Source organism: Chaetura pelagica, unplaced genomic scaffold (assembly GCF_000747805.2).
Source record: "Chaetura pelagica isolate M959 unplaced genomic scaffold, ChaPel_1.0 scaffold159, whole genome shotgun sequence".
Classification (NCBI taxonomy): Eukaryota; Metazoa; Chordata; class Aves; order Apodiformes; family Apodidae; genus Chaetura; species Chaetura pelagica.
This window is the reverse complement of record NW_009954555.1, coordinates 1,916,607-1,942,312: the sequence shown is the minus strand read 5'-3', so window position 1 is coordinate 1,942,312 and position 25,706 is coordinate 1,916,607. Positions and strand designations below refer to the sequence as shown.

The window sequence follows — 25,706 nt, the reverse complement described above, 5'->3', positions numbered from 1 at the left end:
CCGGAGATGCCCTTGTGAGGCGCCCCGGGGGGCAGAGGCGACAGGAGAGCGCTTCCTCGGAGCTGCCCCTCCGCGGGGCAGAGGAAAGCGCCCTCCCTCCGTTCACCATTAAGAGGAAGGCGATGGAGGAGCTGAGCGCGGATGAGGTGAGTCGGCGGGGCCCGAGGCCTGAGGGGGCGAGTGGGCCCCGCGGGGAGAGGGCGCCGGGCTCCTCCTGGGCCCCATTTCTGACCCCAGGGTGGGAGGGAATGTGTGGCTGAGGCGGTCTCCTTTCTCCCGGTGGCTGTGCTCGGTGTTGTTCGCATTCCTCCCTTTTCCATGCTGTCCCTGACCCGCGACCCCCGGCTGGTCGATGGGGCTGAATTGCTTCTGTCCTGGTTAATTGTTTATTCTTAGCTTCCATCTGCCAGGTAGTCTTTGTCTGGAGGATGTCTCCTTTCTCTGGTCAACGCTTGGTGTTTTATATGTTCTATGTGTGTGATTTAAAAAAAACCAAACGCAACAAGCCTACTTTTTAACACAGTAAAACACTTAAAATCTTGCTTCCTCAGACTCTCCTGAGAAGCAAGGTGTATGTGGCCTTATGTTGAATACAATTTCTTCATGAAGTCGTTTGCTTGCTAGTTTTCTAATGCTTGCCTTTTTTTTTTAATTGAACATCTTGCTCTTTCACTGAGGAGTTATAGGTCTTGTGATTGACAAATACCTGACATTCAATAATGTGAAGTGTTTCCTGTTTCTATGTTAAGACTGTTAATCACCTTTTGTAAAATATATATATAGAGAGTAGGATCTTATGTTTTGCTTGTGTATTGGAGCACTCTGGCACAGATCAGGATATAGAGAGTTTCTCAGTGTAATGCCCAAATCATACAACTTCACATTCCCCTCATCTCTTTAAATAATTTAATTTTGAAGTGTGTTGTGTACATATAAAGTGTATTGTCTTGGACCAGCTGCAGCATAGGCTCATTGCTGTGCTGATCCTCCAGGAAGGATCAAGATCAGTTATTTTTCTCTGTGCCACGTCTTTATGGCAGGGTTGTGGAGTGAGGTGGCTGCTGTTGTTGTTCATGTTTGTATTCCAGAAAGTGAAGAATTTTTTAATGGTGTTGCATGTCGTGATTTAGCAACATTGCTATGTTGTAGCAGGAACTAGGGGGAATAGTCATGCTGTTTACTGGATAAAGGTCCTCACACTCTGTGGAAGCACTGGGAAAAGGAGCACAGTTGCCATGTTAGGGAATCTGGGCTAGGATGATAGTGTCATAATTTCTACTGTGAAAAAAAAATCCCGAATTTTACAGATGTATTTTATGAGTACTTTGTTTACATGCAACTCTTCTGATTGTTAAACTGCATTAAGAGGTGTTTTATGATTAACTTCAGAATTATTTAACCTAGGTAAGCTCGTTTGAGTGGCTGCTTCAGCAAATTCTGACATCATCAAAACCACTGCATTGTGGAACTGAGGCTGCAGAAAAGGAGTTCTCCAATAGAGACTCATCTACCTTTTCTGGCAAAATGTTTGGCTCGAGTGACTCAAGTTTTTCCATGTTTTTCTAGTATGGTTCAGCTAGGACCAAAGCTCTCTGGTCTTTCAGGTGATTGTTTGAGATAAACTTAATCTTGTATCATTTTAAGACAGTCATGCTGGCACTTTTTATTGTTCATGGACCCCTCACTGACAAATCAGAGCCAAGTTTATTTTAATATTCCTCCATATCTCTGCTTTTCTGTTCTTGGCACAGTAAACCCTGATTCAGAGTGGACTATATGGAAAAATAACCTTCTAAAATACATTAGATGTGACTTCTGTTTCAAACTTCTTAACTGCCAGTGACCAAAGGGGGAAAAAACACTTAACCTGAAATAAATTGAAAGCCACTTGTAGATTAGATTATCTTCTTATACAGAATCATAATTAAGTATAACATTAAGAGATTATAACTTAAAAAGAGACAGATACAATTGATAATGGCTTTGGACTTATAGGGTCTATTAGCTTCAAGAAGGTGTTTTCCACTGCTATCAACAGTGTCTCTTGCTGGAGTTTTCTCAGTGTTGACTTTGGGAAATAATGGAATTGTCATTCACTACAGACCATATTAAAATCTTTGGGAGGGTAGAAAAGAAACTTCCTTTCTTAGTGTGTGAATTTTGCACAAGTGATAGACAGCAAAACATGAGAAAAATCATGCGTAGAAAAAAGCAGAGTCGAGCTAAATAAAGTGGGAAAAAAAATGATGTGACCTTGGTGTTTTTTAACATTTACATGATTTTTGAGTAGTTTAGAGTAGTGTCTAAAGTACTGAACTAGTGTCACCAGAAAATGAAGCATTTCTTAAACCAACTTAACATGCTCTGATGAATACAGAAAAATAAAGCTATCCGTTCACATTACCCTTTACTGTACAAATTTGGAACTCTGTAATTATGGTAGAATAAAAAAGAATCCTTGCATACTCATTAAGCATCTGCCACTAAAGAAGATGGTGAATTTTTTTTTAACTGAGTGTGAGGCTGAGGGACCAGCCTTCCTGGTTATATCTTTATTGGTCTGCTGCATATCACTTGACTGTCTTTAACAAGGTGATATTTTTACATTGTTTGTTGTAGTGTATCCAGCTAAGAGCTTTTCTGAAGTCCAGTAAGATGGAAAATTAATTTCTCTAAGCTACTATTTAAAGACAGTCCAGCTGTGTCCAGCAAAAACTGTACTCATCAAAAAACAATAGGCTTTTTTCCATTCAATCAGTTGTTTTTTTTTTAATTAACCCTTTAAACTGTGCATTGTGGAATTCTGCTCTGAAGGGGTGATGGGCATTGCTAGTTCCTTAGCCTGTGTAATAATTAGTACCAAATAATTTGGCACTATGAGGTAATAATATGATACATAACTGCTTTGTCATATGTCACTATTGCAAATACTTATTGATGAAGTCAGGAGTTGGGTATTATTGAGGTAGCTTAAACTTCCCTAGGAAATTATTTGAAAAAAACAGCTATGCGTTTTTTCATAGTAATTGGGAGAGTTATTCAGTGTGAAATGAGAACAGGTCACTTGGAATCCCCACAGTTTTAACATGTGATTTATGTTACCTGGAGGCAACAGGTTGGGGCCTCATTTATGCCCAGAGTTGTGTAAATGCTTCAGGGTCCCTGTGTTGTGCCCTGAGCTTGAAGCCCCTCAGACTTCCCTCCTCTTGATATGCTCAGTCCCAAGGCACAGGCGAATTACCTGGCTAGAGTATGTGCATCAGTTTTAAGCAGTATTCTCAAACTTCTCTTTCAGCCTCTCCCTTTCTAGCATAATGGTTTTATTTCTCTGTTTTTTAACTCTTTTGCTTAAAACTTTCTAATCTTCAGACCAAATTTTAGATTTCTGTGATAGCTTTATGTACACCTAGAGGAATGTGACAACTGAGAATATCTAAGAACCAAATCTAGTCCTTTAACAATCACTAAATGTATCCTCAGTTGTGAAAGCTGTCTCTTTTGGTGGAAAAAATTATTTGGAGTTTATTTATATTTTAATGTTAATTTGTTCAGCAGTAAGGAAGGTAAATATAATTTGCCTGCCATCCTTAAAGAAGGCAGGGAAAAATCCTATATTGGTTTTAATTGCCATATCTTCTCTGAAAGCAGGCCAGTGTCTGTGCAGAGTTGTTTTCAGTCATGGTCTGGAGGATTGGTCCTTCAGAAAGATGGGTGGTTGATGGGCTAGGAGGGACAAATACAGGCAGAGGTTCATCTTAGTGTCCTCCTGTTTCAGCAGCAATGATTGCAGCTGGTTTTGATGTAACTTCAGCCTTGATCTAGCCCAGCACTGTAGGTGAAGGGTTGCTGAGTGGTACAAGTGACCTCAATTATCTGCTTGGCACTGGGAGATGATGAAGAGAGGTTTTATGGAAGTCATACCTTGTGAGGGATATGACCTTGTTTGAGTAATCAGCATTTCACTTTATCTGAGAATAAATTGATTAATATATTGGTTAATATTTATGCCTTTTTCTCCACACATCTTTCCTTCCTAACAACAGATTTACAAGTAGTTAACAAGAATGAATACAAACAGTTGTGGAAAAGTTTCCATCGCATTTATTGTTCTTTTTTTTTGTGTAATTAATCTTCATCTTTCTCCTCATATATTGGCTGTTTGTGTGTACATTTGCACCTTTTTCCCCCCTGCATTCCTCCCTGCCATTCCTGTATCTGAAAAACAGTTATGGATTATTTGAATGGTAGGGAAATGGATTTTAAACTTTACTTGCGTTAGGGGGTTGAATTAGATTTCAATTCAGGGAGGTTGTTTTACTGGTAGTATTTTTGGTACAGTTTTGTGAGCTGTGAACACTTAATTTGGATTCATCACTAGGGAAAGCCCAGGTGGGGATGTGTAGATGACATTTTCTCAAGTGCATCTCTGAGGGATGAGGTAGTTCTGTAGTTTTCTTCAGGTGAGCAGTTGAAAAAGTAACCGTAAGTTAGATGTGGAGAAAAATGGAAGATGTTTGAAACAGCTTTTTAAAGACCCAAAGGGTGTGCAGCTTCTCTTATGGCAAAGTTAATTTATTTATGCAATAAGCTCCCCTATTTTGCTTCACAAGGAGGAAGGATTAAGACATTCTAATCATAGCCTGGTTTTTGTTCTTAAGACAAAAAGGAAATGATTTTGTAGCTGCCTTCAATGTTCAATGTGGTGACACCTGTCATGGAGAGGGATGTAAATGAAGACACACTTTTCCCAGTTTTTGAAGTCAGATTTAATTTGATCTGTTCTCCTTCCTCTTGGGGCAGGTTTCACAGGCCATTAAATGACTGCAGTGATGTCACATAGGCATGGACTTGACACAAATCTCTTTTTCACTCTTTCACTTGCTTGGCAGCTCCTTAGGATTATGAGCAGAAATGAGAACTGAAGCATTGCTGGCAATGCTGGGGTAGCATAATATGAAGAGGGAATAACACAAACTGCTTATTTTCACAAGGAGTTTCTAGGTGAAGACAAGATGTTATTTACTGTCTGCCTTCCCAAGATGTTTTTGTCCTGTTTTACTTTAGAGTAGCTTGGACAGTAGTGGTGGGCTTTAATAATTTTCAACTAGATCTTCTTTGGCAAGGGTGTTTTATTAATATTGTGGTATGAAGTTAAGGCAAAGGTCACATTCATATGGTCACTTATCAGATTAATGCAGTTTGTTTCATCAAATGCCAAAATAAGTGGGAGGAGCGTTACAGTTTTTGAAATTGCTGAGCAGCAAATGTTAGATTTGTCTTATGCAACTGTTCGAGGGACAAACACAGTATCTCTCACAGGAAGAAATGGCCTCAAGTTGTAGCAGAGGTGGTTAGGCTGGATATTAGGAGCAGTTTCTTCACTGAAGGGGTTGTCAAGCAGTGGAAGAGCCTGCCCAGTGAGGTGGTGGAGTCACCATCCCTGGATGTATTTAAAAATTGTGTAGATGTGGTGCTGAGGGACATGGTTTGGCACTGGACTGAGAGTTGGGTTAATGGTTGTCCTCGATGATCTAAAAGGTCTTTTCCAACCTAAATGATTCTATGATTCTCTAGTGCAAATGCTTTTCCAAGGCAGAAAAATAGACACTTGAAATGTAAACATCAAGGGTATTTTGATGCTGTCACACAAAACAGCAATGGCAGTGAGACTCAGCTCCTCGGAGCAGGTCAGCAGTTAATGATTCTGTATGAGCAGTCTTGCAGGATTGAACACCCTTGCCATGCAGGGGGGCCAGAGAACAGTGCTGGGCAGTGTGTCTGTGCTTGCTGACCTGCTGTCATCTCCTTTCCCTGGCTGCAGATCCGCCGGAGGCGCCTTGCCCGGCTGGGGGGGGGGCCCTCCTCCCAGCCCCCCACCCCGCTCACCTCCCCGCAGAGAGAGACGCCGCCTGGGCCGCCCGTGGCACCAGCCCCAGGACCATCCCACAATCTGGGCCTCAACGTCCACAGCATGACCCCAGCTACCTCTCCAATTGGTGCATCAGGTAGGCTGGCCTGTGAGTGACAAAAATGATTATTATTGTGTGTCTGTTATTCAACTCCTTATCCTTAGGATGCAAAGAAACAACAGTTATTGTTATTTCTGCTGTTACTGAAAATAGTCTTCAGAAAGAAACATTCCAAAACAGAGGATGAAGGTGCTTTTCATTTTCCAAGAAATAAATTGTAGACTGGTTTGGGTTGGAAGGGACCTGAAATATCATCTAGTTCCAACCCTCTGCATGGGCAGGGGCACCTCCCACTAGACCAGGTTGCTCATCCAACTTGGTCTTGAACGCTTCCAGGGAGGAGGCTCCATAACCTACCTGTTCCAGTCTCTCACCACCCTCTTAGTGAAGAATTTCCTCCTGATGTCTAACCTAAATCTCCCCTCTTCCAGTTTTAATCTATTGCCCCTTTTCCTCTTGCTACAAGCCCTTGTCAAAAGTCCCTCCCCAGCTCTCCTGTAGCCCCTTCAGGCACTGGAAGGCTGCTGTGAGTTCTCCCTGGTCATTTAAAATGCGGGTTAACAAAGCTTGAAGTTTATAGTGCAGTTTAATATTACAGAAAAGAAAGCAAATCTGTCAAGGAGACAGGAAAAAAACCTTTTCAGTATTGCATCACAGTTTTTATTGATTGGTTTCTAGGTACATTTTAACAATCAGTCCCAAGTTCATTTTTCATCTTTAATTACTAGCATTTGGCACAATTAAAAATAGTAGGCTGTGACTGTGCATTGTCAATGTAAGAATAAATCATTTGCTTTCTCCTTTGTGTTACTTTGCCAATTTCATTATTTACTGGAGTGAATACAAGTGGGTTATTTACAAATGATATTTATTTCCGAAGTTAAGAATAATGCCTAATCTATTCAAATCAGACAAATGCAGAAAGCATGGAAAGTTGGGGGAGTTGCTTTGTAGAGAAATGAAGAAAATATTCTTGTTTATAATATCATTTTTGACCTAGAAAAAACATTATTTCAAGTTGGGTATCTTGGAAATCAAAACAAATTGGCATGTTTTTCAGTATTGTAATTTTTATCTGAAAACTTAAGTTGTTTTGTATGTTGTTTTAAGATAAACTAAGAAGATCGTAAAACCAATCTCAAAACAAATGTCAAGATTTTTTTAAGCTGTTTTTTTAATATTATGGAATCATTTAGGTTGGAAAAGATCCTTAAGATCATCAAGTCCAACCATTTGATGGCCTTCTATTCAGGTGCCCACAATTGCAGACAGCACTTGATCTAATTTCTAATAATTTGATAGAAATTATTTTTGATAATAATTCAATTATTTTCTAGTTACCTATTTTGCTTTCTGAAATTCTGTATTTTTTCCTTTGGCGAGTACAGTAATACACAAGCTTAAATCTTGTAATTTAGTTACAGTGCTTATCTGAAACACCTAAAGTGACTCCTTCCTGCTTATTTTGTTACCTCGTATCCAAAGCAGGACAGAGAGAAGCTATCAAAAGCATTTCCTGAGAAAAGCTCATTGCAGATGGAATTTAACACTGTGTATTGTCCTCATGGTTATAGACAGTAACCTAGAAGTTAAGGTGACTGTATTTTTGTTTCAGAACAGTGCAGAGGTCACTTGCTGTGTTCATTTAGCCTGTCTTTATATGACTATTTTAACCCATCTTAGGTCTGACTCTTGCTGGAAGGAATATTTCTCACTGCCTCTCCCTCTGCTGTCCTTAGCAACTGTGTGACGAGGTGGATCATGGACTTCATCCAAGTGAAAACTAACCCAGGAAAAAGAAATGCTTAGTTTTCAAATAGATGAGGTCCTGATCCATCTTACTACACAGCTGTATAATTATAGTGCCAAGAGCAGGACATGTGGAAATATGCACCTGAAGGTAGAAATGTTGGTGTATTGACAGACAGGTCATGGTCTGAAGTGGTCAGATAGCCGAGATCTTAGAAACTTTATGAATGAATGAGTGATAATACCCACCTACAGCCCTGAAGTCACTAATTAAATCATAGAGGCTTTAAACAAAGCTGAGTAAAATTTACTTTTAGTGAGCGTTTTGTCATGTTTGCAAGTTAGAAATGCATTGTGCTTTCTTACTTTATCTTTTACATGACTTCAGTTATAGAACATGGGTGTTTGGACAATCTGCCTGTTAAATTCTTTTATGAATATCAATGGAAAGTAATTTTACCTCACACACCTTTTACATTCTCTATTTGAAGATATGAGTGTTTCCTGGATACTGTCTATTTTCAGCCTAATACAGGCAGTGAAATATTTAAACTGGTTTTACACCATGTGGAAATATGAGTTTCAAAGCAGTAGAATGAGGAAACTTCTCCCATACTTAATATCTAGTTGTTCTTCAGAAAACTGTCTTCTAAATGGCATTTTTATGCCTTCTGCAGTTCTGTTCCTGGAAAATTTAATTGTTTTAAAACCTAGAAAAGCTTTGGGAAGGCTGCTCAAAAACAGACTGTGTCAAAGAGCACGACCTTGATTTGTTCTGTTTTGCTGCCCCCTCTGTTAACTGCAGAATGTGTTGCTGCCGTAAAGGTGGGACAGGCTTGCACTGCTCAGTACTGACACTGCACCACTGCCTGTACAGGAATTTAATAGTAGATTGTCAATCTGGTTTTACATTTCTCACCTGATACTGTTTGGGGAAGGTCTTGTAAACTGCAGTAAAAGAAGCCAAAGGAGTGAAATTCACTGCTGCTTTCTTTTCAAACAGACAAAAAATACCTCATTTCTACTTCTTCAGGTCTGTTCACTCACATGCAAAAATCTGATACTGATAAAAACTACAGTTGCATCTTGCAATTAATCCTCCTTTATTATGAATCATGACTTCAAACAGTGTCACTAGGCACAACTTTTAGGAATAGACTACACTTAAGATCCTGATGTTTGCAGAACTCATGCAATTTTCATTGTTACTGAATGCAAGTCTTTCTGGGTTTTTTTGAATTTTGCATATCTAGCACTTCTCTGGAGAAGTCTTCATTGCCAAGTGAATCCAGCTGTTCATATCCTTGTGCTCATCAGCCATGCTCTGAAGCTGTTAATTGCTCTCTATTTGCTGGTGTTGCACTTAGTGCATGTTAGGACATGGTGGCAAGTTTACTTTTGTTCTATATTGTGCAGTAAGTGTTCCTATGTTGCTGCTGCAAGAGGAAGTAGAAATGTGAATATTATGAATGTGTGTTTCCTAATGCGTTACTAAGAATGCTTAAGAGATGGATTGAAAATCAACATTTCATCTCCTTTTCCAGCCAAATAATTGTGTTTTGTCTTCTCACTTCTGTGGTAGTAATCTGATGGTGCCTTTTCTCTAGGAGTGGCCCACCGAAGCCAGAGCAGTGAAGGAGTGAGTTCCCTCAGCAGCTCTCCCTCTAACAGCCTTGAAACACAGTCTCAGTCTCTCTCTCGGTCTCAGAGCATGGATATTGATAGTGTCTCCTGTGAGAAAAGGTAAAAATCAACTTAGTAGAAGCCAGCAAATATTCTGCTACTTCTCACTTCCAGCTGTGTTAATGCAAAAGGGTTTAATGCTTTAATATGACACACTGTTTAGACCACTGTAAGGCTTTTTCTAGTCTGGTTTTAATGGGAATTCCTGACCTAAAGTGATAAAAGACAAAGGGTTATCTTAGGTGTTAAGTGATGAGCATGTCAAGTGGGGATAATTCAGCCCCTCTATTTAAAGAATAGAAGTTTATGGGGTGTAATAGGTGTGTAGTTTGTATTGCCTGCTGAAGAAATTTAGTGTTATGTTTCTGGAATTCAAAAGAAATGTAATGTGAGAAGCATTTACCAACTAGTGATTTTAATTGCTGTTTGTTCATATGGCTATTCCTGTTGCTTTGGTTTTTCTCTGCTGTTTCTACTTAAAGCAAAACTCTTTCAGTCAGCATCTCTCAGAGGACTGTCTGCAGCCTTCCAGAAGTTAATGGATCTCTCTTATTTCACTTCCAGTATGTCCCAGGTAGATGTGGATTCAGGAATTGAAAACATGGAGGTAGATGAGAATGATCGCAGAGAGAAAAGGAGTCTGACAGATAAGGTGAGTCGGGTTTGTGTTGGCTGTTCTCTTCCAGGCTACATGTGTATGTTATTTTATCATAGAGGTTCAGCATTTCATGGGCAAACCTGTTCAGGGTGGAGTTAACAGTGTTGTGGGTTTGGTTTTTGCTTGTACTGTGGTGTTTTCCCTCACTGACATAGACTTAAATGGCTGCAGCTTTGCCATCTGCAGTATTCCTGGGGCTTGCTTTGCATTGTCTTCTTTCTCAAAAGAGACAACATTGTTTTTGGGAGAAATTCCTTTACCAGAACTGTGTGTGGTAAGTGTTCCAAATAATGAAATAGAAACAGGAACAAAGGATTTAGGATGGAGCAGTGATGCAGTTTTAGTTTGCAGTGAATTCAATTATCTCCATATTTTGAATACGTGCTTTCAAGAGGGTGGAACTAGCCCTTAGATGTCATCTGTGAACAATTTCTTCACTGCATTTCTTAATTAAGTTTATGGGAAGGAAAAAAAAATCAAAACTTCAATATAAAAGCTGCATTTTGGTTGTCTCAAGTTAGTTTTATGAATGACGACTTGAAAACTCTGAAGAAACTGTTTTTGTCATCTATCCTACAACAAAGTGGCCTCTTAATGCCTAAAGAGATATTTCTTAAGACACTTCTGAAGTTTGTAGCAGCTTATTTGTATAGCATTTAGAGGTCTGCTAACAAAGTACTGCTTCAAATGTTATGTATGCTGAAGTAATGCTGTGTAATAAGCTTTTCTTAATGATATTGTAAGAAAATGAGTATGTTAAGTTAAGCTTAGGCAGGTGGTAGAGCCATTTAAAGAAGAAAAAGAAGCAAGTACAAATCTCTAATTCACTTCTAAAATTGTCATCTTTATAATTTGATTTTAAGGCCCATGTGAAATAAAGCCATAAAGAAGTGGAACATCAGTGTAGTGTGGAGAAGTTTCTACAATTCTTGCAGTGCTCGTTAGATGTCTTTGTTTATTCCTGCACTGTCAGTAATAAGGTCAGTTGGTAAAGTCTGGCTTAAAGCCATGGAGCAATAACCCTGCTGCAGAATCCTTTCCAGTCAATTCCTAACTGCAAATCAGGCAGTGGGACAGCTTGTATTGTGCTACTGGGAAATAAATAGCTTGGAATCAAGTGCAATCTTGAAGGGGGGGAGCAGTGGAAAGTAAAATCAAGCTTTGCAAACTTGGTTCGTTTCCTCTGACTCCTTTGGAGGTACCAAAACGTGAAGCAAGCAAAAAAATGTCTTGCCTGGTTATCTGCATTAGAAATGATGTCAGTAAAAAGCCTTCCCTGCAGAAATAGGCAGGAGAAGTACTTGAAAAGACTAGAATGCTCATAAAGTGATGCAGTCAATAAAAATGTCTCAAACTTTATGGTTTATTAAATGGTTTGAGGAAAAGCTTTTGAAAAGGGTCTGGTACTCGTAGGTGCTGGGAATCTCTTGATAAATCTGTGCTTACTTAGGGCCATTATGTGGTCTGAAATTAAAAGGAAAAAAGGCATCTATTTAGTTGCAACCTTTTTTTTTCCTCCATCTGCATTTTCTTCCTCACTGACCAATTTTTTTCTAAAAGCAACGAGTATTACTGTCCCCAGAAGTAGGATACATGGCAATACAAGGTGCACTTGTATTAGTCAAGTAGCAGACAATTATTTTTTTTTAATACAGTGAAAATATACAACTCTTGCAGCAGAGCTCTTGGAGGAAAACAGCCCTGAAGTGAAAACTTTTCCATCTTTGAAATTCCATGCAGCTGAATTGTCTGTTTTGAGTTATGTTGCTGGCTTGGCATGTATGTTATGGGAATATTTTTGAATGCTGCCCCTCCTCGCACTGCAGGGGTAATTACTTGAGTTTTGTTTCTTTATATGCCACCATTGTTTCAGGTGCACACTCAAAGCTGCCTTAGGATTTGAAGAACCCTCCCATTTAACCTTTGCTAGCCACTATAAAAGTATTGTATTATGTATTTTTTTAAATAAACTAGTTGTTAATTTTGAGCACAGTAGACATGTTCCTTTCTCGGAAGAAAGGGGAATGAGGGAATTTCTTGAGTCTTTTTTCCTGTCCTGACTTCATTCAAGTGAAAGATATGTTTATCTTTGGCAGAGGTTTGAAAGCAGGAAAGACTTGAGGGGAAGGTCTGTTCTTCCTTTGCTTTCATTTTTACAAGAAACTCTTAGAATACTTGTGCATAATGACTTGCATCCTCAGTTCATTCCTTAAGGCAATTACATGTGTCTTGGTTAAATTTCCCTTCTTGGTGTGATGATTTCTGATGTGTTTTGGGAATTTGCTTCCTAGTAGATCTGTGTATTTCTGCTATGTCTCTTCTGCATCTCTTGTGTTTCTTCAGGGTTTTTTTCCAAATAATTTTGAGAAATGTATCTAGATTCCTTCCTAAGTACTAAATGTGCCATCAGAGCTAGTCTGAAGCTGTTTAAAGAGGCTTGCATCGGATTGAGGCTTGATTCATACAATTGCAATTAAGTTGATTTTTTTTAAATTTTTTTTTACTCCCCTAACCAAGGAACCTCTGTCTGGGTCTGAAGTATCTGAGGAGCAAGCTTTACAGCTGGTCTGTAAGATCTTCAGAGTCTCTTGGAAGGATCGAGACAGAGATGTCATCTTCCTGAATTCCCTCTCTGCCCAGTTTAAGCAGAACCCAAAGGAAGGTAGGTATCTGAACTGTTACCATTGCTAGGGATTGCTTCAGTTGAGTGGTATATTCCCTACTCTTATTCTTAGTGTTTTCTCTCTCTGCTGCAATGCTGGAGCCACCTCTTTGTGGTCTTTGCTCAATTTCAACATCTGCTATCAGCAGATGGAGCAGGAAATGGAATCCCCAAAAAAGGAGTAGGAGACCAATTGGTCATAGCTCCTGTTTTAGTCTGTTGCTGTGCTCCTGCTGCTTATGTTTGCTAGTGTCAAACCAATGTGCTGATACTACAATGTTGCTGGAATTTGTTTCTCTTTTTCAAATGCCTTTTACTGACCTGGGTTGTCTTGCATCATAATAGACATTTAGTAGTTCATTTGATAAGCTAAGAATTCCTGATTATTTTGTATAACAGTTTTTATTTTATATGTCAGCTGTAAGATATGAGCAAATCCAACATTTATTTTATGTGTGGGCATATGTGAGGGAGGGGGCTGGGGGGTGTCTGCATGTTTTTTTCCTTTCTTTATGACACAACTTGCCCAACTCAACATCTGAGTGGGAAGATGTGACAGGGACGAGCAAGACAGCTTCATTAATCAACAATAACAACATGAGGTCATCTATGATCTTTTGTACTTTCCATAAAGTTCTATTTCTGTGTAGCTGTAATTCCAGGACCTAGTTAATACAGACTGATAGTTATAAATCAAAGTATTGGACTTTTTTTTTTTGCCAAAAGCAGCAGTTAAATCACAGAAGTAAATTACTGTCCTTTTTAGTTGAAATCTCAGTTGTTTGCATCTCTGACTGATGTGTAGATGAAGACAGCAGGTAAGGATAGTGACTCTCTCCTTTTATTCCTAACAGTGTTTTCAGATTTTAAGGACTTGATTGGGCAGATTTTGATGGAAGTTCTGATGATGTCCACCCAGTCCAGGGATGAAAACCCCTTTGCCAGCCTCACAGCCACATCACAACCAATTGCTGCAGCTGCCCGCTCTCCTGACAGAAGCCTGATTTTAAACGTGGGCTCTAACCCAGGAAGCAGCCCAATGTTCTGTAATGTGGGCTCCTTTGGTTCCAGTTCATTATCCAGGTGACTTCTGATTATAACTGATTTCACTTGAATATTGATTGGTAGAGAGAGAGAGAGGGGCATAGAATTGTCCCAAGAACAATATACAGAATAGTTTTTTTAAACTTCTTCACTCTTCTTCATGTAAATGTCCCCCATTTCACCCTATTTCATGACATTGCCATGGCTAGAAATGTATTTGAAAGGTTCAGGCCACATAGCTGGTTCCTTCTGAGAAGTATTCCTAACTTGCATCACTGAAGGCTATGACTCCTAACTTAAAAATGCGTAGATTAGGACATTGTTCTATTCACCATTATTAAAAAGGATAATGTGTGTGACCTGCTGAATTATTACTGAAGGGTCATCAGAAGGGCAAGGGCTTCTCTTGCTCATTTTATCTTTTTCACCCTTTTTCTGCATATCCTAAAACATTGCTTTTTTTTTTTTTCTTTTTTCCCCCCTGTAACTGGTTTAGTCTCTATGGGACTAGTCCAGCTCCTACTACCAATTTCACAAGCCATGTACCAATGACTGGTTCATCTCTTACCCCACCAGCCAGTTCAGTTGCCACCACCTCTGTGCCTTCCATTACTGTCAGCTCTCAGCTCCCAGCAGCCAGCCCTTCCTGGACGCCCTCCTCTCCGAGGTACCGGCCATACACTGTTGCCCATTCTGGAGGGTTTTCAGCTGCTTCCATCCCACGTTCCTTGAATATTTCCATCCCATCTAGTTCACCAAGTCCTCCAGCCATGGCTGCTAGCCCTCCAGCCATGCCAGTCATCACATCCAGACAGAGACCCACAACAATGGGTCCACCTTTGTTTACTGCTTCACCCAGTACCTTGCGCAGGCGTTCTTCTTTACAGAACAGGATTCCTTCTAGGTATTTCACCAGAACAAAAGAGTGTGTTTAAAGTGTGCTGTGCAGGGTGGGGCATCATCATGCAATTTGGAAGAACTCACGTGCTGAGCTAACCCTACTTACCCCAGGTTGATTCCTGTGTTTTGGTTTGTGTTAATACACTGACTTCCTAACAAGGCATCTTTGCCAAAATGTTAAACCTGCTTCTGTGAGCATTTGGAGTGTAATTTAAAGTAATTTAATTACTTTAAAGGTATCAATATTGTTTTAATTTCCTCCTCTTTCTATATACATTCTGCTTACACATTAGCTTTCTGTTCAGTTGCTACTGCTGGATAGTAAACCAGAGAGACCTCCTGTTTTGAAATCAGTTTTCTCAGTAGGGCTTTAGTTGATTTGTTGAAAGTTGTTACTTCCTGCACTGTGTTAGATTTGCTTCCCTAGTGCATAGATTTCAATTGCAGATTAGGCTATTTCAGTGTGCCAGGCCAAGTACTGCTGCATTTTCTCTGAGTGCTCCTGGAATCCCCAGTCCCTGCAGGAGGGACAAATGAGCACACCAAGTTTTGAGATCACTGCTTTAAAGTTTAGTAACTTAGAATTGTAATGCTTACTCTTTGGTCATATCTAAACATTCCTGTTTCACTTATAATTTTTAGTAGTCCTCAAAAAATCTTTTGAAGGCTTTGGTTTGTGCGATTGTGATGTTTTGATAGTGAATAACTTGTAGTTAGTGTCACAGAGCATGTTAGTCGAGTTTTGGTTTTACTAACATGAAGTTACCTGTTGTCTGCATGTTCAGAGAAGATGATTTTTGGCAGACTTGCAAAGAAAAGCTACCATTTACTCTTCCTTTTGGCTTAAAAAAAATCTGATGGCCTTTTTCATTTCTGTTGTGGTAGTATGTACGACAACCCTTTCTCCCTCCTCCTTCTTGCCGTTTCTGATGTGTCTGAGGACAGTAGTGATGAAGAAAATGAAGATGATGATTTTTCTTGTGTCCAGTTTGGGTCCAGGTATTGGAGAAAGAGAATGTAACCTGCATGTTTGGTTGCTTAGGAACTAACAGTCTGTGTAGTGTCAAGTGTTCTTCAGAGGCACTTGGGAAATTACTAAAGCCAAGGGGATGACTTGGGTGGGTTTTTAAGCTGGCATATAAACCTGTGTAATGAGTGCTAGTTAGTCAGATCTTTTTTTAAGAGATGACTAAGATAAAATAAATGTTAATCATACTGCCCTTTAGGCTTAATGAGGAGGGTTTCTGAAATGATGTTTGGGTGGAACTCCTCACTGACTACATGAGTAGAAGGAGTATTATTCACCCATGGTTGTAATTTTAAAACAGGTACATCACCTGTGTGTTTCCTGTCAAAAACTGGAAAATGACGACAAAATTTTACATGTAGAAAAAGGTGCAGTGGCAAATGGTCAGCTGATGCAAACAGTATGACTTTGTTGAAGATTAATTGCTCCTTAGCAGCTGAGGATTGCTTCTCTAGCCAGTTAAGAAAATACACCTCAAAGTTTAAACTGGTCCATTGACATGGTAAGTAGTGGAGGCTGATGTAGTTGGAACATCCAAGAATGAAGGGGGAAGAACAGAATATTTTAACTGCAAAACAGAGACTTAGGAATTGTAAAGCAAAACCTTGTCATTTGTGTGACATTAAAATACATGAAAACAAAGTAAAATTTATATTAGTGAGTTGTATGTGGAAGCTAGTGAGGTAGCTGTGCACAAAACCTGCAGAACACTGGAAATGCCAAGGGAAATAAAAAAGGCTTTTGGAAATGTCAGTGCAGGGTACGATCTTCTCTAGTTCTACATTCTATTGCAGACTAATGCTGCAATGTCTTGGCTGATACAGAAATGTTTTCCTATTAGGACTGAGGGTTTGGTGTGGAAAATGAGCAGCCCTCCTACAAATCTGTTTGTCATATCCAAGTGATTTGTGTTCTTTGAGTCTGTTGATGAGAATGATTAAGTTATTTATTTTCTCATAAAACCTAACATTCATCAGCTGTATCACATGCCCCAAAATTCCTGAAGAAATGTCCCATTCCTCTGTATCCACCCAAATTGGAGGAAGGAATAAATGTTTCATATAAAACTCATGTATTTTAAGTAGACTTCCCTGAAGAATGATGCTGCTGGAGTCTTGCTAGAATCCTGATCATTTTCTAGGAGAAATCACTCCCCTGATTATGATGGATAGTCATTCTGAGGTGGCCTGCAGCTCACAATGTAGCTTGACAGAGCCACTTAGAAATGTGGAAGGAAAACAAGATGAAAGTTTTAAATACTTACATGTGTATTGAACAACTGGAAGGAAAAGAGTTTCCTCCAAGACTTTCAGTCCCCTTTGAAGTATTCTAGTTTCAGCCGAAGTTGGGGGAAATTGAATAGCTTGAACATTCGTAAACTAAGCTAAGCCAGGACTTCAGGAAGTATCTTCTGATGTCAGGAAATGCCCAAAAAGACTTGGTATGAGATGGTCCTCCACACCTTCCCCCCGCAGTAGATTTTCTGTCTGTGATTGTTCCTGTGGTATATTGGGACAAGGCTGCTGGAGTCAGCCTGTTAACTAGGAAACCTGCCAATAGCATCTCCTCCATTCCAGGCTAATTTCAAGAGAGAGAACTTGGTAAAACAGGTTTAGAGGGTTTGTTTTGTGTATGTTGAATTTAAGATTATTTTCCCCACTGTTTTTTTTTTTTTTTAATTTTGACCCTGCTGGCAATTTAATCAAAATGTTGGATTGAGTTGGAAAGCCTTTGGTAAGGATTGCTGAGGTTGCTAAGCTTCTGGAGTCTCAGTTTGTAAATTTTGTCCTGGTGTTCTGCAAACAGCAGTAAGATGTTAGTTAAATTATAAACATGTTGACTGTACAATTATGCAACAACTTGAATTCTGAAAATACCAAGGATGTGTGAGCTTTGTATTAGAATAAATTCAGTTATTGCTGCAGAGAAATCATTAACAGAATGGCTAACTACAGAAGTGGTAGTTTTTTAAAATAAATTGTTTTTCTTAAAAAGGAAATTTTTAAGCTGAATGTGAGAAGTCAAGAGGTTTAAAAGAGAGATTCTGTAAAAGAAAACATGGATGAGTTCATGATTGCTGAGTATTGTTCTAATAGAGCTACATTTTACATGGATTGGTTTTAATTGAATAACTGAAAACAGATTCTCTGCAAAAAGAGGTTGCTGTTATTAGTTGTTTCTTAACATGCTGAGCTACCAGATGCTTAGCAGTAATAACCTGTCCCTGATTTATTGGTTGGAGTATAATGCTTCACAACAGATTTGTGCAGCTCAGTTATTAAAATGTAAATTTTTTTTTACAGTGTAAAGGAAATTCCAGTTTTGACACAGTTTGTAGTTTTAAATGTGTTTTTAAAAACCTACATTTAAGGAAATAAATACTCTCTTATTTTCCAGTTTAAGATTATAAATAGATCTTCATTTAAATGCACCCTAACTGTGCATAGACTTTGCTGTGAGGAACAGCAGTAGCCCATCCATGTAATTGCTTTTTTTTCTGAAATAACTATATGTTGTCTTAATTCCGTTCTGTAAAATGAGGGGTTTGCTTTTAATTAGCTTTGCCAAGCTGCTATTTGGAGAAGGCTTCTTTTGAGATAACAAGTCTGAGATTGAGAGTTGCAGGGTATATTCTCACTTTTTAATTACACTTCTTGTCTCGCTCATGGTTTGTTTTTGTGCACTTAGTTTTTGTATTTCAAATATCAGTGTTTTCTTCCTCCTCCCCTCCAAAGCTTTGCTCCTTAATGAAATGGCTTATTTTACTATAAGGGAATTGAGTTATCTTTAATGTACAAATTTTAAAAGGAGCAGTTGCTCCTATTTTGTCTATTATCCTTCCTTAGAATCTATCAAGTGATTGTAGCCCTATTTGTCAGCTAAGGTCTCTACTGTGGGAGCATCTTACCTTCCATGGGTTGGCTGATGTCAACAGAGTTGGTGACATTTCTGCCATTCTAAATGCTACATGCAGAGACTGTGGCTTTGTGGTGTGGCAGTGTTAGGATGTCCTGAGCATCCAGACAGTTTTGGTGATGGGTACAACTTAAAAGCATTTATGGTTTTGCCATATGAGGACAATATTTATTGATTTCCATCAAAGCTGTGCACATTATTGCTGTCTGCCAGGTAGTTCTTCATTTATGAAGACAGTTGTTTATTCAGTCATGTTACAGCAAAGCTGAACTCTCAGAGCTGGACAAGCTGTGGAGTGGAGGGTTCTTCACAGTTCACAGAAATTATCTTAATTACTGAGCCATGTGTGTGATGGGATGGAGCCTTCAGAAAATGGACAGAGGAAGTCCAAGAGCTCATGAATGATTTGACCACAAGTGAAGTATTGTACCTAATGCTTTGTTTCTTCTTTGTGTGTTCAAGTGTGGGAGGCTCTGGCAGCTCAAGTGTTTCTGAGTCCTGCAGTGACCACTTCACCATTGAAAACTGTAAGGAGACAGAGATGCTGAACTACCTCATTGAGTGTTTTGACAGAGTTGGAATAGAGGAGAGGAAAGCACCAAAGGTACCTTTCAGTTGGATGAAGCTGTAGCAATGCTGTCACAGACACTTCTACTCTTTAGTGGGGAAATTTAGTGGAAACTGATCTTTCTTGATGGCTTTATAGAAATAGATTACACAGAATTTATAAGGTCCCTTTGACTTTTATTAATTCATTTTATTTGAATCACATACATGTTTTACATCTCTAAAATAAGAACTGTGTTAGATACTGTCCTTCTCCTTTGAATCTACTGCATTTAATCCAGGTTTATTCAGGGTAAAACACACTTTTGTGAGACCAGCTCCCTGTCAGTGTTCTGTGTTCTGCTTTAAGCTTTTGTTTCTAAGGAAAAAACAACCAACACTTTTCCTGTATAATCTGAAATGTTTTTAGCTTGACTAGTGCTGATCTTAGTTTGCATATTACATGCGTACTGCAGGGATAAAGAAATTGATCATATTTCCTGTCTCTGAATACTTCTAGTTTGTATTAAAATGAAGTTCTTTTTGTCAGATGTGTAGCCAGCCAACAGTGAGCCAGTTACTGAGCAACATCCGATCACAGTGCATTTCACATGCTGCTTTGGTGCTACAGGGATCCTTAACACAACCAAGGTAAATACAGCTGATGTTAGTCATGAAAGTTAAACTACTTTGGGGTTATTTTTTCTTCTGAAAATTAGTTTGAGAAAACTAAAATCAGTTGTTGGAGCAGGATACATTTATGTGCCAGAGGAATATTTTATTGCTTTACCATTGGAGTATATTGTTCCCACTGCTGGGTTGGTGCAGAGCAGTTTTAAGTGTTTTCTAACTGTGTTTGGAGAAAGTTATCCAGGTTGATTTGAACAGTTTAAATGGGGGTTCTGAGTTAACTAAGCTGTTTTCTGCCTTACCTCATGCATAAACTGTTTTACTTGCAGATTGTTGGGGCACTACTCCTGGGAAAGTCAGTAACCAGTAGAGCTGCATCTGAGAAACAGTCTTATCAAAATGTGTAGCAAAAACTGCTGAAGTGACATAGTACATGTTTACTTCAGAGGGTTTATCACAACAGTTGGTAATGTAAATCTGTGTGTAGGCCTTCTACACTGAATCAGGACTAACATTTCAAGGGCAGTTGTTCAACAGCAGTTGTTTGACTAGTAACCTGTTCAGTTGGAACACTGAAAAGATTTTTTTTTTTTAAATAGGATGTGACTTTCACTAAAATCTGCATAATTTTGTATTTGTTTCCAAACAATATTTCTATAATTTTTACAGCTGTACCAATTATCTCTTGTTTCTATAGATTGGCTTTGTCTTTACACGAACAATATTGACATTAGGAGAAGTTTTATTTATGTAATAAGGAAAAAAAGATACTACTTCAAAAATCTTGGGGGAGCAGTTAGAAGTAATGACTGTGCTAATTGAGAAAAAAATAATGTTGTGGTTTTTTTCATTATCTGGAAAAACAAACGTCAAAAAATGTTGTTCCCTCACTAGTTGAATCTAACAAAGGGTCTTTTCATTGGAAAGGAGTAGTACAGAGAACCAATTACTACACAGAAGCTGTTATTTTTTTTCCAGCCTCATTAAATTAAAGTGTGATGTTGGCAACAGCATCTGTTTCAGAATAACCTTTCCACAATAACTTAAGAAAACAGTTAGTTACTCCTGAAAGGACTAGGTGTGTCTACATGTTGAAAATCTTGCTTTCTGGAACATCCTTAGGTGTGATTAGTCTGACATTTTTGCAAATAGTACTGCAAATACTACTGCAAATAATCCGTAGTTTGGGAATTTTTTTTTTATACAAATAAAGGTCATTGCAGCAGCAGTCTTTGCTGGTACCATATATGCTGTGTAGGAATCTCCCATTTGGCTTCATCCAAGAATTGGTGAGAACAACTTATCAGGATGAAGAGGTGTTCAAACAGGTAAGGCATAGGTTAAAAAAAACAAACCTATATAATAAATTTTTACTATTTGCAACATCCAAGAGAGTGGAATTCCAGAGGTTTATTCTAGGATTCTACAGAGTTCTGTGCTTGTTACTTCAGTTACTAGCAACCTGTTTAGCACTTGGAGTTTCGTTTGTAAGTCATTTAGCAGTTTGTGAAAAATCCTGACTTTAGTTATTTGCTGTTTCTGATAATTAAAAGTGCATTTGTTAATAAGCAGGGCACATTTATGTAAGGTTGAAGTGAATTACTCAGAGTATGCAGACATATATTACAGGATTGATCTTTGGTTTTCATCCGTCTGTGTTTCTGTACAAAATACCCTAAAAATGTGTGTGTAAGCAATCCTCTGTAATTGTACTTGGACTTTTGTTGTTTTTTCTCTCTTGCAATTACTGTCCTTCTTAATGGTTTGAGTTTGAGGTGCTGAGAGCATTTTGCAGAGCCTAATGTGTCAATTGTTGATATTTTACAGAGGAGATGACTGAGAAACATTAAATTACTTATTCTGTGTGTCAGAATAGTTCACTGAGATAATAAAAACATTAGAACTGGTGAGTCTAGTAATGAAGACACAAAACTAGCAAACTTCTAGCCCATAGAATGTTAAAGCAGATCAGTAGGATTGTAATTGCCTCTAATTAGCTTTCCTGTAGTATGATGTGACTTAGCTGTAAAGGGGCCTTCAGAATGGTGTTTGATCCTTCCAGTGTTGAAAAAAGAATGGCATTAGCTATTTTTTATGTGTAGTGCAAGTATCTTTTAATAATTTATATCTCTTCCTGCACACATTTTAGTAGAGGTTCATGCAGTTGAAAGGATACTTCCAACTGTCTAAAAGTGGTTATGAGAAGTGTTAAAGTTCTCCTACCCTGGAGAAGAGAACTGTTCTTCTAGCTGAAGCAGACAGGCACCTCTTTATAGTCCTTTCATGTAACAGGATTTAATAAGTTTTTTGTCTTTTCATAGAAGCAAGACAATATATTTAAAATTCAGTGGCACCTTTTGTTATTATTGCCAAATAACTAGAAGTGTTTATTTTGTCAGAGTGTGTGATTGGAACTTACTAATCATGTATAATTACTTTTGATTATTAAGTTCCTGTCATGTCACTTCCTCTTTCTTAACAATCCTTGGCTCCTGCTTATTATCTTTACTGTTATCACAGTTAGAACTTACCAGCACAAAACCAAAACTTGCTGACATGCCATGCAAATTAAAGCTCTATTATTACCCAAGTGTATAAGCAAATAAATTATGACCCATTTGGGCAACCAAGTTGTTGGAGACCTCTACAGAACCTGTGCTCTTGTTGGTGTCTGTGCCATATACGTGCTCACACACATGCCCACCCCTGTGCAGAGAACCTGGTGGAACAACACCTGATTGTTGTCAGTGTGCTGACAGTACCATTCGTCAGCTTCAGCTGGGATCTGTTGGCTTTGAGTCCAGATCTAGATGTATGTGTCTCTGGGGTCACTGGGTTTGCAAAGTAAATGTTTGGAAACAAATCAGAATGTGATCAGGACAAATACATACAAGTGCTGGGAAAGAGGGTTTTATGGGTAAGTTGTTATGCCCTGGCATCAAGTCAGTATCTCACTTAGGATGTATTAAGCAAGTTGTTTTTTAGCTTTGAATAATCTCTTCAGGATTCAGGCTTAATTTATACAAATTTAAAGAAAAGACCTTGGTTTTTCATTTATGTAACATGCAGTATTTGAAGAATGAGAAGGCATTTCATGCTTTGTACAGCAATAGTGTCACTGACTCCTTCCTGTTCTTGAATGAAGTATTTTACTTGTGTTTTTACAGATCTTTATTCCCATCTTACAAGGCCTGGCTCTAGCTTCCAAAGAGTGCTCCCTTGATAGTGACAATTTTAAATACCCCCTTATGGTAAGGACTGTTCATTTTTAGAAGCAGTTATGTTATGATTATTGATAGCTTATGCAGGTCTGTTACAAGAGAATATACTTCAACTTTGGGGGGATTTCTTTGGTTAATGGATGCTATTAAATTATCTGTAGGAAGGTTCATGTAGTTTGAGATGTGTAAAAGACCATTAAAAATCTAGTAGAGTCTGAGGCCAGTAATACCTTAAGTTTAATGGACAGCATTTGTATAGTGGGCTATTAAAATGTTTATATGTATTCCTTTATAGAAGATGTATGGATCTAATAATGTGTATTAATTGCAATGCTGTGGATGGTTATCAAGTCCTGCCAAGCTCCTCCCAATTTAAATCTGGGAAATAAGGACCAATACTCATCCCAATGTTTGTTTGACTTACTTTTGTATGTGGGGAGCTAAAATATATTGCATTAAACCTGAAATTATTGGAACTGGTGATTATTTACTGTAGGAACATACAATAAGATTCCCTAGCTGAAAAGATGGGAGTTTTATTTTTAGGCTTCTTTAAGTGCATGCTTTAGTCCCTGGAGCTGCTTCCCTCCTGCTGCTTTTATTGACAAAACAAAAAGGTCTCTTGAAATCACGCTTGGCCACAGAAGAGCAAGCTTAATTCTTGGCCAAATTGGGCATTGTCAGCTAACATTTTTGGATGTTAGGATCTTCAGTGTATGATACCAGAAGAGGCTGTTACATCTCAAGTTTAATTTCTACTGCAGGAAATCAGCTTGACTGGGGTGCTGCAAATCAAATTGACTGAGCAACTATGGTACTTGGGCAAAAATTACTGTTTTTACTGGTCCTGTGTTGTCCTGCTCCTCTGTTATTCCTCTGTTTATATTGCAACCTGGCGCAAATTTGGCTGTTGGCTACAAGTGAGGGCTACTTGACAAAACTATATTCCATTTTGTTCATCTCTAGTTGACACAGTGTGCACCAAAAAAGGATGGAGTAGTAGCTACTAGCTGTAGTACAATTGAAGAGTGAGAACATACAATATGGGAGAAGCAGGATATGTGAAAGGCTACAGTATTTTTGTGTTTGCAGAATCCTCTGTTGTAACTGCTTTCTTTTTTCTGTGCTGCAGTTGAAAGTGAGTTAGAGATCTTGGATAGGATTCTTTGTTTCTGGCTTCTGTGTTCATCTGACATTTTTCCACTCTGATTCAAAAGACAAAGGCCTTGGTGTATGTATAGAACAATTGCTCTATTTATTATTGTTACTGACTTTTATGTGGCAATTCAGGAGTCCAGCAAAGGCATTGTTATGTTCTGAGCAAACAAACAATTTGCACAGCTAACTTTTGAAATAAATGCAATAATTTATTATCCTGTGAGACATGTTAGCTTTTTTGAGGCAACCTGGGACAGATGTAAACACTAAAATGGGAGCAGGGTGTGCTCTAGCTCTTCTTGGACTTCTTCACCGTTGTAGAAGATGGAAGTTTTTCCACTGACTAAGGGAAGAAGGTTCAGCCCTTTCAGCAGTTGATCATGTTGAGCTTGTTGTTTGCAGACAGGGTACTTAGGAATTACACACGAAAGTAATTTTTCTTGGCATTTCTTTGTAGGCACTATGTGAACTTTGTGAAATCAAGTTTGGAAAAACACACCCAATGTGCAGTTTGGTAAGTGAACTTTTAACTCGTTTTGTTGTCAGTATGTGTGACTCACCTTGATCGTGTTCTTCATCACTCTGAACAGGCTACTTATAGTATCTGATGCTAAACTACAGTTAGAACTGATCAAGGGAGTCCTTTTCCCTGAGAATTTAGAAAAACTAGGACAAACAAGACTTGCTTAGATTGCTGAAATACTGAGGGGTTGGTCCTGTTCAGCTCTCAGTATGCCTGAATGTTCAAGAATCGAGGGCATGTGGCAAACGCCGAAAGGCGACAAAGTCGTGTGGCTGAAATGGCAGCTTTGATTAACTTGCTGTTTCTCCTGTGCTCTAGGTTGTCTCTCTACCATTGTGGTTGCCTAAATCTTTAAGCCCAGGTGCAGGAAGAGAGCTGCAAAGACTTTCCTATCTTGGAGCCTTCTTCAGTCTCTCTGTCTTTGCAGAAGATGATGTAAGTGTTACAGACAGACTCTGATTGTAGTGTAGTGGGATTTTTTGGTGTTCTGTCTTGTTTTTTTTTCTCCCAACATGTTTAGTACACTTGCCAACATTCATTCTCTTTTCAGAACAAAGTAGTTGAAAAGTACTTCTCAGGGCCTGCCATTACTCTTGAAAACACCCGGGTTGTGAGCCAGTCTTTGCAACATTACCTGGAATTAGCAAGGGTAAGTGTTCTTATGTTCTAAACAAGTGGAAAAATATTGTGAATTTTTGTTCTTGACATAGATTAAGAGTATAATCTAAAATAAACTTGCTTCTGTATTAACAAATATGTTAGGATATGGCTGAAGGAGTTGTGAAAAAAACAATGCTACAAATATTTCCCTAAGGCTGTAGGGCAATTTGGAAAATAACAGAACAGTTAGTCATGGATTATAGTTCATTTTACAGGTTGAATAGAAAAGGCATATTGTGTTAGTAGTGTATGTGTTGCACTAGTTCTCTATAGGTGTATTTTCTGTAACTAATTTCATGACTAATATATGTATTTTATGTTGGCATTAAGTCTGTAACAGAAGTTGTAGTGAGTTTCATG

General features: G+C 38.6%; 1 protein-coding gene across 2 annotated transcripts in view; it reads left to right on the top strand.

Annotated features, from left to right (window-relative positions):
* Nucleotides 1–122: 122 nt before the first annotated feature.
* The window catches only part of UBE4B (ubiquitination factor E4B), a 38,930-nt gene continuing 13,346 nt past the window's right edge, over nt 123–25,706 (top strand). The window contains exons 1-14 of one of the 2 annotated variants that reach the window (XM_010005145.1): nt 123–146; nt 5,822–6,005; nt 9,326–9,461; nt 9,966–10,053; nt 12,577–12,721; nt 13,576–13,804; nt 14,262–14,669; nt 19,071–19,212; nt 19,705–19,805; nt 20,998–21,112; nt 22,952–23,035; nt 24,621–24,677; nt 25,005–25,121; nt 25,237–25,335. In XM_010005145.1, the coding sequence (XP_010003447.1) occupies nt 123–146; nt 5,822–6,005; nt 9,326–9,461; nt 9,966–10,053; nt 12,577–12,721; nt 13,576–13,804; nt 14,262–14,669; nt 19,071–19,212; nt 19,705–19,805; nt 20,998–21,112; nt 22,952–23,035; nt 24,621–24,677; nt 25,005–25,121; nt 25,237–25,335 (1,929 nt within the window). The remainder of the gene's footprint in view (nt 147–5,821; nt 6,006–9,325; nt 9,462–9,965; nt 10,054–12,576; nt 12,722–13,575; nt 13,805–14,261; nt 14,670–19,070; nt 19,213–19,704; nt 19,806–20,997; nt 21,113–22,951; nt 23,036–24,620; nt 24,678–25,004; nt 25,122–25,236; nt 25,336–25,706) is intronic. The other variant, XM_010005146.1, reaches the window with a different exon arrangement.